The sequence below is a fragment of the Astyanax mexicanus genome, chromosome 7 (assembly GCF_023375975.1).
Source record: "Astyanax mexicanus isolate ESR-SI-001 chromosome 7, AstMex3_surface, whole genome shotgun sequence".
NCBI classification, from domain to species: domain Eukaryota; kingdom Metazoa; phylum Chordata; class Actinopteri; order Characiformes; family Acestrorhamphidae; genus Astyanax; species Astyanax mexicanus.
The window spans coordinates 28,407,232-28,423,133 of record NC_064414.1 but is presented as its reverse complement, the minus strand read 5'-3'; the positions used below and the strand labels follow the sequence as shown (position 1 = coordinate 28,423,133).

Sequence of the window (15,902 nt, the reverse complement as noted above, 5' to 3'; positions counted from 1 at the left end):
CATTTAAGTTGTCTGTCAGTTTAAACTATCACTTGCTAGTGACCATTATTCCATGTTCCCTTTTCCCTGCTACAGTTTTGCTGTCTAGCTCGTTAGCATTAGCCAAGAACTACCTGCTGGTTTTCTTAAACTGCAGATAGTTCACAACTTGCCCAGACATGGCTGTAGACAAGATACACAAAAATAAGCAAAGAAGCATGTCTGTAGGGCAGTTTCCCAGATAGAAATTATACATAGGCCTCTATTTCCCCTTGTCCGTATCTCCACCCCTCATTACCTGTTCCCATGTGTTTTTTGTCTCTTTCTTGCATGTGCCTTTTTGTGTCTGTTTTCAGTGTCGGTTCTTGTGTGTTTTATGACTGTCAGGTTACATGTTTCTTTGTTCCATTCTAGTACATATGTACTCTGTGTTTCTTAGTTGTTAAGATTTTGGTCCTTTGTTGTTTTTGTTGTTTTATAATAAATGTCAGAAAGAAGCGTTTCTTTCTCAGAAAGAAGTGTGTCTCTTTCTCAGACAGCAGTCTGTCTCTCTGTCAGGCAGAAGTGTGTCTTTCTGTCAGACTGAAGTCTGTCTCTCTGTCAGGCAGAAGTGTGTCTCTCTGTTAGACAGACAGCAGTGTGTCTTTGTCAGACAGCAATGTGTCCCTCTTCCAGACAGCAATGTCTCTCTCTCTCAGACAACTATGTGTGTCTCTCTCAGAAGTGTGTCTCTTTGTCAAACAGACAGCAGTGTGTCTCTCTGGCAGGCAGACAGCAGTCTGTCTCTCTTCCAGATAAGAGTCTCTTTGTCAGACAGACAGCAGTGGGTCTTTCTGTCAGTTAGACAGCAGTCTGTCTCTCTTCCAGATAAGAGTCTCTTTGTCAGACAGACAGCAGTGGGTCTTTCTGTCAGTTAGACAGCAGTCTGTCTCTCTTTCAGATAAGAGTCTCTCTGTCAGACAGACAAAAGTGTGTAAATGGACGGTGACGGCGGTGACGTGTCTGGCGGCTTGCTGCTCTGTCTCTCTGTGAAGTGGGTGCAGGACTTGAGCGCGTGTCCTCTGCAGGCCGCCGTACAGTCCGAGCGGTTTCGCGTGACGCAGCGGCGCCGAACGGGCAGCAGAATCTCATACAGGCAAGATGGCGACATCGGAGCCGGTAAGAGGGGAAGGGGAGCGCGCAGTACGGGCTTTAACTGGGGGCTGAAATGGTAAAAGACGGCGCGTGGAGCGGGTTAAGGGCGGGTGTAGCTGGGTGTGCGTGTCTCTGGGCGCGGGCCGTGGTGGAGTGCGGGGTTCGGGGGTGTGGGTGTGAGCCGCTAGGCTAACGCTAGGAGCGCAGGCGGTGTTTGAGGGAGCTGGCGGGGCTCCGCGGCTCTCTGTCGGCGGAGAAACGCGCCAGGACTCGCTGTTCCACTCTCTAGCGATCACATTTCACTAAGGGGGGCTGCTTTAGTTCAGTAGCGGTGCTGAATCGGGTAAATCGGGGGTAAATATGTTGGTTTGGGGCCGCTCTCTGCGCTCGAGGCCGGTCCTGTTCAGACAGGCGGACACGTGTGTTGGGCTGCTAGCTAGGTTTACAGGCTAACCCGGGCTACGCAGCAGCAGCAGCAGCAGCTCCGGAGCTCCCGACTGAGATCCTCTCTCACTCTCTGAGTCCATGCACTAACTCACCCAGGGCTAATTTAACCGCATTAAAATGAGTGATAAGATCAGGCTTGTGAGAGTGAATCCGTGTATCTGTATTAGAGGCGAGTGTAGGATCGTCTGTTTCTGGTAAAGAGAGTAAACAGGGACTCCGGGCTCCTACAGTTATGAATGAACCACCATTAGCCTCCGAGCTAACGAAGCTGATCTCCACCATATGAGCTCAGAGCGCTGAGTTTCGCTTTCCCGAAAATGTTTAGAGCTTAAATCTGACCTAATCTGCCCATTTGAGTTTTAAAATCTGCATTTTTAGACATGTATTTGGTGTAAATGTACAAATAATGACGTTTAATTTGACTAAGTCACGTGTTTAAATAGTATTTTTGCGTTTAAGTTAATGTGTTAAATTTTGCTGTTAAAAAAGTGGTAAAATAATAACAGTAAAAAAATGGAATAAAAATTGATCCATAGACGTTTAAATCCATACATTTGAATCTATATGTCAAATGTATCACTCTGGCCTGAATTGCTATCTTTGAGTATTTCTGAAAATCAGGTAGATTCAAACTAGATTTGGATCAGAATTGTTCTTATATATATATATATATATATATATATATATATATATATATATATATATATATATATATATATATATATATATATTACTGCTTCACATTGTCAAAACACACAAACGCATTGGTGAAATTTATGATAAGTTTAGTATTTAGAAGTCAAAGATATATGGCAAAGATATCATTAGCTAAGAAACTTCCACATTTCATGTTTCATATCTATCGCACTCGTTTTTTTATAATTTGGTGACTAAATTCTAAGAGAAAAACAGCAGCAGCTAGCAAGTCTATTGTGCAAAGTTAGTGTATCACCACCATATACTAAGTTAAATAATACCAATAGTTCCTATAATAACAAATATTAAAGAATAAGTTCATATGTTCTGTAATTAACAAAATATGAGCAAAATTCTCAAAAGGTGCAGTTATAAAATACCACAGTGTTCCCCATGCTGCAGCATCTGTTTCCAGTTAGTAATTAACCTTGCCTGGTTTAAGCTAGCATCTCCTGGTTTTGATTAGTTTCTCATGTTCTTTATTAAATTTGCTGTGTATTTTTTTAACACCTAATTATATTTATATTCTGCATTGTATATTATTTAAAATACAGAATGCTAGAAGTAAGCACATGCTTTTTCACTACTACTGTGCTTTTAAATGGTCATAAATAGGCTAATTCCTAAATTTCGTTTGTTTATGCAGCGAGGAACTGAAAGTGAAGAAGCTTCAAATGATAGTCCTACACCAGCTGTTGCAGAACAGTACATCAAGCACCCTTTGCAAAACAGGTAAAGCATATGCACTTTTTGCGTTTTGTAGTTTTTCAGTTTTAGGTGATGTTTCGGTTTTATATTAAGGTTTCCTGTACCCAGTTTACCTTTATAATCTGTATACATTGATCATAACAGGTATTTTTTAAGTCAATTGGTTTCAAAGTTGTTTGCTATATCCTGCCCTCACTAAAAGTCATATGTGAGAGATGCAGGGGCAGCCTGTCACCGTGCTGTAGGCTGGTGGGAAATGCTGACCACACATGTTGAACTGTCCCTTTCCAGACTCATCGGACTTGTTGCTGCTTATTGCTATAACTTCTGGACCAGTGAGAAACCTCACTGATTGTTGGCATAGTCCTAACAGTATAACAGCATGTGATGGTGCTGTATTTTAGATGGTTTTGTTCACACTCCTGTTTGGAGTTATGACTAAGTGAACTGAATGAACTTTGGTTCAGGCCAGGACTGGGGCTTGGAGTTTAAAATTTGGCACGTTGACCGCCCAGCCTCCTTTTCTGCCTGGATAAAAGGATCATGTTACTCCATACAATGGCTTTTTGATGGGGAGCCTGTTCATTGTCCTGTTCATTGCATTTAAAGTTGTCCACGTTCTTTGTTGAATTCACACTTTCTCTATTCAGCATAAAGTGTGACCCGACTCTTTTATGGAAGCATAATTTCCCACTTCTATTAAAAATGCTGATTAGAATGAATGTATGCCTTGAATTAGTTTATTTACTGCAATTATTTAATTGTTTTCACAAACTCTGCATCTTTTCTGCAGATGGGCTCTCTGGTATTTCAAAAACGACAAGAGCAAAAGCTGGACAGAAAACCTGCGACTGATCTCCAAATTTGACACAGTGGAAGATTTCTGGGCGTAAGTGTCTCGCTGGAATGTGTAATTTATTGGGCACTAATTATTTTAGTGTTTGAAAAATATTAAGGAGGTTCTTCTAGATTAAACAGTTTTTAACTGTTTGTTTTATTCCAACAGGTTATACAACCATATACAACAACCCAGTAAGCTTGGATTTGGTTGTGATTACTGCTTATTTAAGGTGAGTTTAACGTTGTAATACAGAATATAGAGTGTGTATGTTGTCTGGATGTTATGGTACATGATTTTGTGTCCCAAACCTTCACAGTATTGAAAAAGAGACAATATTTTATAATAGTGTATTCGATCTGAAAAGCGTCAAACCTTTGGCAGGATAACAGCATGAAATGTAACAATGTGTTCGAAGCTGCTGGATGTCTAACTATGGCGAGTGCAAGTGATGCAGAGATTCTTTTAAATCAGCAAAGATGTATATTTTGAGATGGTTGCATTTAAGCTTTGACAATTTAAATCTAGATAAAGGAACAAATAAACACTCCTTAAAGTGCACTTATTTATTGTTTTTCCCATAAGACTAGACTGTTCAGTGTACACATTCTAGTGCTTAATATATGACCCTATAGAGCAAACTGCTACTTCTTGGAATTTGGGGTTTTCATTTTTCTCCATTGTACTACATTGTATACTGTTAAATGGAAAATAAATCTTTATTTTTGGTACATTTTCAATTGTTGATTTCCTTTTTTTCCAGGATGGCATCAAGCCCATGTGGGAGGATGACAGGAATAAACTTGGAGGGAGATGGTTAATGACTCTCAGCAAACAGCAGCGACACAATGACCTTGACCGATACTGGATGGAGACAGTAGGTTTATTTTTTATTTTTGTAGTGTTAACCAAATAACTTGGGCGAGAGTATACTTCCTTGGATTGGTAATTGAAACACCTTTGTGGTGTTCTTAATTTATTGCGTTCTTTTCATCTATTTTGCAGCTGTTGTGTTTAATTGGAGAGTCTTTTGATGAAGCCAGTGAAGACGTATGTGGAGCTGTGGTGAACGTTCGACCGAAGGGGGATAAAATAGCCATCTGGACAGGAAACTGCCAAAATAGAGACGCTATCATGACGATAGGGTATGTCACCTTTTGTTTATGTGATTTTTTTTTTTGTATGTGTAATTGTAGTAGTAGTAGTAGTAGTAGTAGTAGTAGTAGTAGTTTTTGTTTTGTCTTATCAGTACAAACAGTGTTCTATCTCTAAATGTCCTTTTTCTGTACGTGTGATTTCTGTCCACCAGAGGGTAATCACACATTGGGCAAATACAATACTCTTCACATAGTGTTTGCACAGGGAATGGTTTAGCCCATGTATTATTTATTACATTTTAATAATTTATATATTTGTATATTATTTATACATTTTTGCAAATGTTCAGTATTTTGCATTGTTGACCACATTTTCACAATTTTTTTTCCCCAAATCCTATGTCTGACGTGTAGTGTTCTCTCTTCCTGTTTTTTTCCATTTAGGCTTCAATACAAAGAGCGCTTGAATCTCCCAATCAAAACGCTTATTGGATACCAGTCCCATGATGACACCTCTAGCAAAAGTGGCTCCACAACAAAGAACATGTACTCAGTTTGAAGAAGACTTTCAACTTGTAGGTTTATAAAATTACCAATTTGCATCACAATAATACTTTTGAGTTGTCAACTACTGTAGTGTCCTTCCTTTTTAAGAAAAAAATAAAGAAAAAATGTTAAATATGTAAATGTATAGTAATCCCCATCCTAAACGATCAGCACACATGGTGTGGGTCAAGGAACGTCTAATGCTTTAGACCTGCGAGGGGGACTGCATCAACTAAAGCTGTGTGAATCAAGCTAGATGACAAAATTTTAGAGCTCAAGAGTGTGAAACTAATAAACTATATCTTCCCTAGCTAAAGAGGTTCTAAAGCTTAGATTGAAGAGTCACCTTTCTTTCCTTTAACCTTTCTTTTCTCATGTTTCTTATAAAAGTGTTCCACACGTACAAGAAAATAAATATTGATCGCTTCATCTACGTACATTTTAAGGGCCACAAATATTTTAACATGCTTTGGTTAGAGGTGTTTGGCATGAGAAGTGATTGCAGAGGCGTCTGCAGATTGACTATCTTAAAGGTTTGTAACAGATTAGCTGTGGTTGTTCTCCGAGTTTGGAAGAGTAGCCAATTATTGGTTCAGCTATGCTGAACTTGCAGAATCTTGCTTGTAGACCTATATTCAACTTTTTGTGTTAGCCCCACATCTATTTATGATATCTGCATTGCAGTTGAACTTTAGTGAGAGGATGACTGAAAATCAAGTTTCTGTTTCTTTTTTTTTTCCTTTTTTGTTTGAAGTTGTTGGCAATGTGGACTAAATCATTTTTTACAGTGTATTATAAAGTAAATGCCTAAACAGCTTTTTAGGTGTGCTTTTCACATTTCTCCCCCTCCTAACAACATTGTAAACGTTTTCTAGTTTGCTCCACTTCTGTGAGTGAATTCAAATGAAGAGGATATTCATTGTGAATTTATTTTGCTCAAAATGTACCTATCTGTAATTTCCGGATGTATATTACCTTCTTTCGAGTAAAGGTTAAGTGCTTTGCATTAACAGGATGATCTGTGCTGTTTCTTAATTCTCGGTGCACACAGTACTAATGAAACCATATTACTCTTGAAATAAATCCGTTGCCGTTGGCATTGATATAATCATAGTTTTTGATCATGTAATTCACTCTTTGTTTTTTTTTTTTTTTTTTTTTTTTTTAAGTTAACAATGTCATCATTGCTGTTGTGAAATTAGCCACTGACATCTGTATACCACACCCTTTATCCAGTTTCCAGACACACAAGTGGCTAAAACTGAACAATTTCAGTTATTTATTTGCCGTGTGTCACCGGTGCAAAGCCTGGTTGTCCATATGCAAAATGTCACTGTGTGAAACAGGTGGTAGAAAAAAATAATAAAACTTATCCTACAGTCTGTGGGTTGCTGTTTTGTATTATGAACAGACAACAATAGAAGGCGATAAATTCAACCACTAGCTGAATGTAGAGAAATTTAATGTCCAGAGGCTACAAACAAGGGTTAGTAAATGCATGTAGTCTTTTCATGTTGTGAAGAAAAGACAGCAAGTTCAATTTTAGCTCATGTTTGTTTAAATGGAGACTATGTTACAATCATATTTAGCTTTACAGCAAACAGACACAGAATGGATTGACCTGAGTAAAGGAAATCTGGACACAAGTGGTTTAACACAAATAATGACATATGGATTTGTTATACTGACAGTTTGCATGTCAGTTTTAGTCCAAAGCTTGAAGTGCACCACACCTACCACCATGAACACGTCAAGAATTTACTCTGCTGTAACAACTCAACGTGCCCTGAGGCGTTTCTCTTGTGTTCAAAGTTCCAATCAGTAATGTGATAATTTGCCATAGCAGCTTTTTAAAGCTGCTTGTCTGGGCAGTATGAAAATATATGCGTCCATGAGAGCCAAAAAAAAAACACAAGATTTAGCTGGTAATCATTTCATGAAGCAATCCACCTTGAGGATTAATTAATTACATTGTGCAACAGCATAAAATCACAGCCCAGAGAGCTACAATGACATTTACCTTAATCTTTATTTATTTATTAATTTAATACAAATGAATGTGTTTTACTTGAATTGACCCTGCAATAATCAGACTTTATCTAATGTCTGAAAACTCTAAAGTAAACTAAGTGGTAATGTTGGAGTGCATAACCATACATTGAAACACCAAAAAGCTACTAGAGTGCAATAACTGAAAAACATTACTAGAGTTTAAAATAATTGTTCTTTGTTTTGCTCAGAAACTGAAGCGGTTATGCAGTGATTCATTCTCAAAGCTTATGTGAGCGTGGGTTTGGTTTGTTCTCTGCTGGAAGAATTTGGAAACTATTATCACTGCTAAATTGTACTAAAATATGAAGCCAGCAGAACATATTTACAGTAGAGAGGATTCGAATGGGTGTTACACCACAGAAATGGAACTGATATGCCAAAGAATATGATTTTACAGATTAACTTCATATGAGGTGATTCATTTTTGAACTAGCCTACATTCATGCTACATTCTTACCTTTGTCATTCTTACCATACATATATTCCAAATATAATGCCATCTGATTTCCAAGTATTTGAGGTATTTTGCGATTAGATTAGATTATATGATACATTCACTGAACATTACCCAGCAATTCTGTAAAACAAATGACCAGCTTTGGTATTTAAAGAAATGAGGTCAAAATTGCATTTGTGAAATCTAGATCATTACAGAAAACATGCCTGCATGCCTTTGTCTCTAGCTGGTTTACTAACAACCTGCTCTGATCATCTCTAACATTTCCAGTTTTTAAAAATGTGATTTGTCATGTCAGTAATAATAAAGCCTGTTTTTTTGCCCATAACCTAAGAAGAATGTAAGATGCCTTTGTGCATATATATATTTATATATATATAGATAAATTATGACACTTCATATGTCCATTATGGAAAAGAAAAAAATAAATAATCTGAAGTAGACATGACGCCAGTCATCAGGACAAAATTAAAGGTTTTTCTTCGCCCCTCCGTTCTAGAAGCACCGACAGCATCGCAGAGGAGAAACAATAAAATTCCACAGCATAACTGAGTTCAAAGAGCTCCAGATTCGCACTGAGTGTCCACTCGAAGACAGCAGAGAGGTGCTTGAAGTAGTACGAGGTCTGGACGAAGAAGATGCAGTCTGATAAAAGCAGGGGTTAAGGAATAAAACATAAGGAAGTACACAGAGTTATTTTTGTCATGTTCTGGCCTGACACTAGACACAGTTCAAGGATTTCATTGTGATGAACTGTCAGTTCTCATATACACTGCATTGAATGAATGTCCACCCACTGTCAAAAAAACAGATGCACCCAACAGGAATCAACGGGCAGGAATGAAACTTGGTGGGTATTTGTGCCAAACTACAGTACAAAGTACAGAGATCAACAGAATGCCTGATGTCATCGTGTGGTGTGCAATTTGGTACGAGGCCAGGTGACCTTTTGTCTTCATTAAAGGCATTGTGACAGCCCAAGGGAACGTTCCATTGGCCCTACCTTTTTAAACATACACTATTGTGCACTTTTCCAAAAGGACAATGCTCGTCCACATACTTCTGCCATCTTAAGAGTTGCCTTGAAGACACAGAGGCTATGCTATGGCGAGCTGCATTGCCAGACCTATCCCCAACTGCAAATGTTTAATGTTTACAGAACACCCACACCATTAGGAACCTCTAAAATTCCATGCTGTGATGTCTGGCTTAATAAATATGACTAAGGCTTCGTTCACATTACAAGGCTGAAGGGCCTCAAATCTGATTTTTTTTTTGCTCAATGTAGCTCAGATCAGATTTTTTCAGATTTGAGCCACTTTCACATGTGGTCCTAAATCAGTTACGTATCCAATCTGTGGAATTCATGCTTTTTGTTTTTACACATGCGCTACGTGCTTCTCTCTTATACCCACACATCTCTTGGTGCAGTTGTGCAGCTCTAGCTGCAAAAAACAGCAAAAGCAAACCACCTGGCCTTTTTTCTCCTCCTCGACCTGAGCATGTACTTCAGACCAGCTGTTTACTCTTCACTCCAGCAAAAGATGCTCCACATATGAGCTGCTAATGCATCCATTTCCCTTTATAAAGCTACGAGTCGTCTCTCAGATATGACGTTTTGTTGTCGTTGGTGAAGAAGGCGACGTTTATACACGTATCAATGTGCGCATGTGAGCCGTTTCAGGGACAGATTCGTTCACATTACACACACAGATACAGGCCACTTACATTTGTGAATGTAAACCGTCAAGATCTGATTTGAGCAATGTGGCTTTGAATTGTGAAAGTAGTCTAAGAGTTGCCCATATCAATCTAAACTTTTAGTCAAATCATTTATTGTTCCTGATTACTTTTATCTTCCATCAGAATAGCATTACAGTCCAACTGGGTGCAACTATTTATGCGTCTATGAATACATTAATGCATCTTAGAGATGTACATTGTACCAGATTAATGTAAAGTGTTTTAGAGCACTGGTGCTAAAAGGATACAGAGGATGGTCACGACGACCTGGATGCTGGTGGAGACGATGCGTAATGGATAGAGGAAGCTCTCCATTCCAGTGAGGCCACACCTGCTGGTCAGAGAGGTCAGCAGGACAGTGTAGAAGCAGATGCACACAAAGCTCAGAGCAGCTCCGAGGTAATGCAGCAACACCAACTCGGCTGGCTGTGAGAAGAACGCAAGAAAAGTTAAAAAACAGAGACAGAAAACAGGCGTGATCATGTGATTTATGTCAAATTAATACACAGTGGTATTAGTAATGCTGACGGTGTAGCTAAAGACAAATCAGGCATGTTCACTTATTACTGTATATCACAGCACTGCAATCCACTAACACACACCATTGCCAATCGTGTTGACACAGTCAGTGGCCTACCCAACCTGTTCAGGGAGAAAGCATTTGTAGACACACCTATGTTCACGATCTAAGACTGTGCTGATGTGAAAATAAAAGCGTGGGATGACTTGCAACACTCTCGACAAGCTTTTGAAGGAAACCAAGACCTCCTTACTCATGTGGCTGCTCAGAGACTAGCTAGTCTCCTGGTAATTAAGGGAGACCAGACATAGCTTAGAATCATCTGATTTACCTTAATGCTGAGAGTTGCTGGATTAGGAATTAATAAGGATTAAGCCTAAATGCAAATATTCTGAAAGAGGGTAGGGTTGCTCTTTACTTAACCTCTGATTGGGCAACTAATTACACAAAAGTGTAAATAAGCCATCCAGTTATGCTTCTGTGATGTAATAAAGTGAGTTAAAGTGAGAGTTTGTACGTTTTTGATGAGAAGGTATAATTGCACTGAGCATGCAAGTACTTTTAAAATGTGCATTTTTAGAGTTAATAAATCTGGTGATTTTACTGAGGACCCTTTTGCGCAATCCTTTAGTTCTCCAGCTCTCTTCAGTTTTATTTTAACTAACATAGAGGACAGCGTTTGCTGTTCTAATATCTCCATTGTTCTCCATGTTCGCAGTTCTTGTATCAGCATCATTAGCAGCGCTGTGTCTGCTCATGTAACCAACAAAACCTGTTATAGTCAGAAAAAGGTCCCAGGACATACCAGACACCCTCTGTTTTGAGAATGAGTATAGGTGGCCTTGCAGATATAGCAACAGAATCATGCTGATACCGTTTGCTCTAATATTTCCCCCACTCACTGCTCAGGAACACTACTACTTTCAATTTAGAAGAATACATCTTAAGGACTGCTGCTTTAAGCTCTTGTAATAAGTCTGCCCCAAAGGCCTGTTACAGTATATGTGGAAGCAAATTAGCTAAATATTGACGTATACATGAACAATACCGTATTTTCTGGACTATAACTCACACTTAAAATCCTGTAATTTTCCCAAAAATTGACAGTGTGCCTTATAATCTGGTGCACCTCATGAATGAATTCTACCAGTCAGGTATTAAGGAGCAGTAAAGCCACTATGCTAAAGTACAGCATTAGGTGAGTTTTTAGTTTAGGTTTCTCCAGCACTTATAATCCAGGGCGCCTTATAGTATGAAAAATACAGTATGTTAAATATGCGATGAAGATTCACCTGCTAGATCAGATGAAAAATATATGACCGTTATCTTAGTAGTCCAGTGTTTCTCAGTGTTTATCAGCTGATTAGCTGGATCAGGTGTATTTGAGGCAGGAAAAACAGCTAAAAGTTCAGGGACCAGGGCTGACCAGGGTTGAGATACACTCAAGTCTGTAGTCTGTATTGTTTTAACCAAAATCTAATTTTACAGGGCAATGGGTGAACGTTATGAATATTCTGTGTATACTTACATTGCAGTTCCCAGCCACAAAAGCACCAATGGCTGCAATGCATCCAAAAACCATAGCAAATTTACTGAGGAGGGAGTTTGCGATGCTCCTATCCACAATATGTGCATGGTGGAAAATGCAGAAAATCAGAACTACAAAAAAAAGAGACAACATACATGTTTTTTCTTTATTCCGGCCTAAATGCACTGTACATCAGTAAGTTACAGGTTCATGCATCAAGTTAGTATTTAGACAAATTAAAGGATTCTGGAAAATTAGAAACTGTAATAAGTTAATAAAATAGAGACCGACATAAATATACTTACACAAAAATGAACCGGCATTAATTGTAGCACTAAATAATGAATTTTCTGGAAAATATGTTCCACTTGTGCTGTAATTAAAGAAAAGAAAATAATGATATGTATTATTAAAAGTTATTAAAAGTTACTATGGTAGAAAAACTCAGGGAAATGGAGGAGAATGGCGTGCCTTACCTTATAGTGGGTACATTATTGTCTGTGCAACAAAACTCAGTTTCATTTGTCAGGCACGAGTTTTTGTATTCCCTAGAAAAATATATATATTTAAAATATATACTTATTTATATACACAAACAAACAAAACTTTTCTTTTACTCATTTTCTAAATGAATTGTCCACCTCTCAAATGCATGATGCCATGTACTAGCGGCAAACTAAACATAATTTTAACCAACAATAGCATATTTCCCAATAATGTTGAGTAATTTTATGATACCACTATTATCCTATGACTTCTCCTATTACTAGCAGGTGTGACTCTTAAAATATTCAGATTCAGAGCAAGCATGGCCTAACAATCTGTTCTTGTTTATATATTATTCCTGGAGAACATAAGAGTATATGAGAATTTAAGAATTACATACCAGTTGCTGAGTGGGCAGACATGGTTAAAGCTGACTGCAAGGCCATATCTGCAGAAAAAAGACATATTTGGTTAAACAAAAAAAAGCATGTTTTAATCCATTTTTACTAACCTTTGTCAGTATTTACATTACTGAATCAATGCCTGAGTAAAGCTAACTGAAGAATATGCCTATATTAACACCAAACAAACAAATGCATTGTGATGTTATGTGTGTCTAAGTGTAACCATTTCCAACCCCACCCAGTATGTATTGTTACTTCTAAATACCTAGTTTATCTGCTCAATCCTTTTATAATGTAAATCAGGTGAGCTGCTAATTTACTCTAATATTATATACTTTCTCACAGTCAAAAGCACACTTGGACACGTAATAAAATCATTTAAAATTATTTCAATGACTGCCTAAGACTTTTGTACAATACTTGCAGTAAGTCACAGCCTCACCAGCATCTGCGGTGCATAGCACGAGTGGTTTAATGTATAACCCGGAACTGGCTGATAAAGACTTGAGTCAGACCTACAGGGTTAGCCTTACTGAACATCATCAAGGGATGATTATTGTCAATAAATTAGACGATGTACAAATTATCATTAAATTAGAGGATGGTCATTTAATCAAATTCACGTAAAATACACAAATGGACAAATCAGTTCATTTGGATAAATTTGATAGTCACTAAATGAAGAATTGAACATTGAGACGTTAAGGAAATTCAACTTATTTTCCAGAATATTTTTGGCACATACAAATCCAATCAGAGCAATTTGGTGTGAAATATTATGTTCTTGAGTAATGTACACAATGTACAAATTATTCACAGCAATTGTGAACAGAATCACTGAAGTGTTTTATGCCTCTAAAATCTTTCTCTCTGTAAGTTTTATTATTGGAAAAGTTATAAATACATTGCCTAAAGGCTGAGTTACTGAGTTTAAGGTTGTTTTTTGAATTTTGGCAATAAACATTATTAGTTTTAAATATGTAGAAATGTAGAAATGTACTTTTTTTTTAATTGATTGCTATTTGACTATTATCAACATTACACATAAGATCCAGAAGGAACATGAAGCATTCCTGGTGGTTTTGGAGAGTAGTAATGAAATGTTAAAAAAAAAAAAACATTTTATATTTATACTTCAGACACGGTGGCTCCTGGCCCCGATCACCTCCACCATATAAACCAGTAAACTTAAACTAAACCAGTCTGAAAGACAATGTTTACATCTTAAACACTGAATTAGGCACAAACTGAACAAATACACAAAAAGAAAAGTGTAAATAATTGTGTTTGATTAGTGTCCAGCAGAGAACGCCATACAGTACGTCAGTCTCTGACATCATCACCCACATTTCTTGTCTATTTTTGTTCCCTTGCTGGGCTGGTTAGACCATTTTTTTTAAACATATGTGCCTTTTGAGAGATAATATTATCTATTATCAAATATAATCAGACATAACTAAAAACATGAATACCAGTAATTTAAGTTCTGTCCACTAAACAGTTTTTTTATATTTTACTTGATTTAAATTAGAATAAGGGATCCACCCAAATGAAATTACATTACCACAAATTTGGGAACTTCATTTCAATTATTAAAGTGAAAACTTTTATATATATATATTTTTTTAGTGTAAACATGTGTTACTGGTTCTTACAGAAAGTATTCTATTTATCCTCATATCTCTATAATAACACTGTTAAAGGAAGGCCTTTTTCACTTTAGACAGAAGATGCGTGTCAGGCACCTGGAAAGCTCTTAGCAACAACACCTCACAATGTATCAAGCTACTCTGTTAGATCATTTGTATACAAATTTGACCTGGGTCATAAAATCTTTAACTGCTATGATAGGAAAATGAGAGAGTTCAACTTACACCACCCAGCACCCGATGAACGAGACAGCAGAGAGTGTAATGGGTAAAATAATCCACAAGCCCATGTCTTCTGAACAGAGAGGTACTCAAAGTAAATCCGGAGAGATGCTGATGTGTTCTTCTAAAGCTTTCTTCAGTGTTATCCAGTCAGGTTCTGAGCCAACTTCATACTGTGTCCTTCTTCTTCACAGCACCTAGACAAGCACAGAGTAACTTCACTGAAGAGGAGAAGACTTTACAGGTTTGCCATGCCTGTCTTCTACCACCCAGACTGCATTCTTCTTTTTGAGAATGAAGACAGCTTTAAGGCTGACTGAACTTTTCTAACCACTCCTTACATTACTTCGTCCTGTCACAAAACAGCCTTTAGGAAATTTGGGCTGGGTCTAGCACTGGCCTTATCTCACTGTTTGCTTAGGCCTAACGCCTATTCACATTCAGCCATCAGTCTACTACGTTAAAGGGTCAAAAGGAATGTGTTTCTTTTCAGTAGTTTTCAATATTTACACTTGGTGATGGAAGTTTTTTTGTTTTATTAGTCCAAGAATCTGTCCTAAACAAAATTAATAATTATAAATAATTAACATTAAACAAAAAAGTAGTGGTGAAAGGTTAACACCATGTTAAGCCTAGCTATGAACTATATTCAAAATGCCATGTAGTCCAAGATTATGATTAATCCCTGTCTGGGAATCTGTAGGCTTTACTTGGAGTATTAGTATGTTCCAAATTTAATAAATTTTGGTTCAGTGTAGCCCTAATATAAGTAGAATAATATCTAAAAACATATAATTCCCCCAATTTACTAAATTGTTCTATCAATTTAATACATTCTTCCTTCAATAATAATAAATTCCATTAATTTAAAAAACTATTTTGTCAATTAAAAAATACATTCAGTACCTCAGTTTAATAAATGCTTTCCTTGAATAAACAATACATTTCCTCAAATTAACAAACTTATTTTGTCTATTTAATAAAGAATTACCTCAATTTAATAAATGGTTGCCTTGATTTAAAAACACATTCTCTCAAATAAATGAATCCTTTATTTGATTTAATAAATCATTTAATTGTCTGTTTTCCTTGATTTAATAAATAATTCCCTTAACTTATTCACTCAATTTAATAATTTGTTTCCTTGTGTTTATAAATCATTCTCTTAAATTAACCCTTTATTTGATTTAATAAATCATTACCTCAATTTAATAATTAGTTTCCTTAATTTAATAAATAAGTTACTCAATTTAAAAGTTTGTTTCTTTGGTTTAATAAATCATTCCCTGAGTTTAACAAAAAAAAAGTGACCCCTAAAATGATGGAACGATTTAATACATTGAGGAAACGGCCTTTTAAACCATGAAAACAAGTCAGCTAACAAATTGAGGAAATT

At 37.0% G+C, this 15,902-nt stretch overlaps 2 protein-coding genes across 3 annotated transcripts; one reads left to right on the top strand and one right to left on the bottom strand.

The window, feature by feature from the left end:
• Positions 1-976: 976 nt before the first annotated feature.
• eif4e1c (eukaryotic translation initiation factor 4E family member 1c) lies at positions 977-6,827 on the top strand. Of its 2 annotated transcripts, none has more exons than XM_007240270.4 (7): positions 977-1,137; positions 2,903-2,988; positions 3,758-3,853; positions 3,971-4,034; positions 4,566-4,679; positions 4,808-4,947; positions 5,344-6,827. In XM_007240270.4, the coding sequence occupies exons 1-7, from the start codon at positions 1,120-1,122 to the stop codon at positions 5,456-5,458; spliced, it is 633 nt and encodes a 210-aa protein (XP_007240332.1). In that variant the 5' UTR covers positions 977-1,119; the 3' UTR covers positions 5,459-6,827. The 2 variants fall into 2 exon arrangements, with proteins under 2 accessions (XP_007240332.1, XP_007240333.3); XM_007240271.4 differs by having other exon boundaries at positions 1,134-1,189.
• Positions 6,828-6,886: 59 nt separating this feature from the next.
• Positions 6,887-14,860, bottom strand: si:dkey-228d14.5 (Frag1/DRAM/Sfk1 family protein). The gene is made up of 7 exons (XM_007240269.4): positions 14,510-14,860; positions 12,632-12,679; positions 12,222-12,293; positions 12,051-12,118; positions 11,746-11,876; positions 9,946-10,123; positions 6,887-8,599 (listed from the first exon to the last, which is right to left on the bottom strand). The coding sequence occupies exons 1-7, from the start codon at positions 14,572-14,574 to the stop codon at positions 8,412-8,414; spliced, it is 750 nt and encodes a 249-aa protein (XP_007240331.1). The 5' UTR covers positions 14,575-14,860; the 3' UTR covers positions 6,887-8,411.
• Positions 14,861-15,902: the final 1,042 nt, after the last annotated feature.

What these genes read in the sequence shown, in the direction of transcription:
- eif4e1c (XM_007240270.4), top strand. An exon ending in ACAGTGGAAGATTTCTGGGC is followed by an intron (nt 3,854 to 3,970) that starts GTAAGTGTCTCG and finishes TTATTCCAACAG; the next exon opens with GTTATACAACCATATACAAC. An exon ending in ACCGATACTGGATGGAGACA is followed by an intron (nt 4,680 to 4,807) that starts GTAGGTTTATTT and finishes TCTATTTTGCAG; the next exon opens with CTGTTGTGTTTAATTGGAGA.
- si:dkey-228d14.5 (XM_007240269.4), bottom strand. Translation starts at nt 14,574, where the DNA reads ATGGGCTTGTGGATTATTTTACCCATTACACTCTCTGCTGTCTCGTTC. An exon ending in TTCATCGGGTGCTGGGTGGT is followed by an intron (nt 12,680 to 14,509) that starts GTAAGTTGAACT and finishes TTTTTTCTGCAG; the next exon opens with ATATGGCCTTGCAGTCAGCT. An exon ending in GTCTGCCCACTCAGCAACTG is followed by an intron (nt 12,294 to 12,631) that starts GTATGTAATTCT and finishes ATATTTTTCTAG; the next exon opens with GGAATACAAAAACTCGTGCC.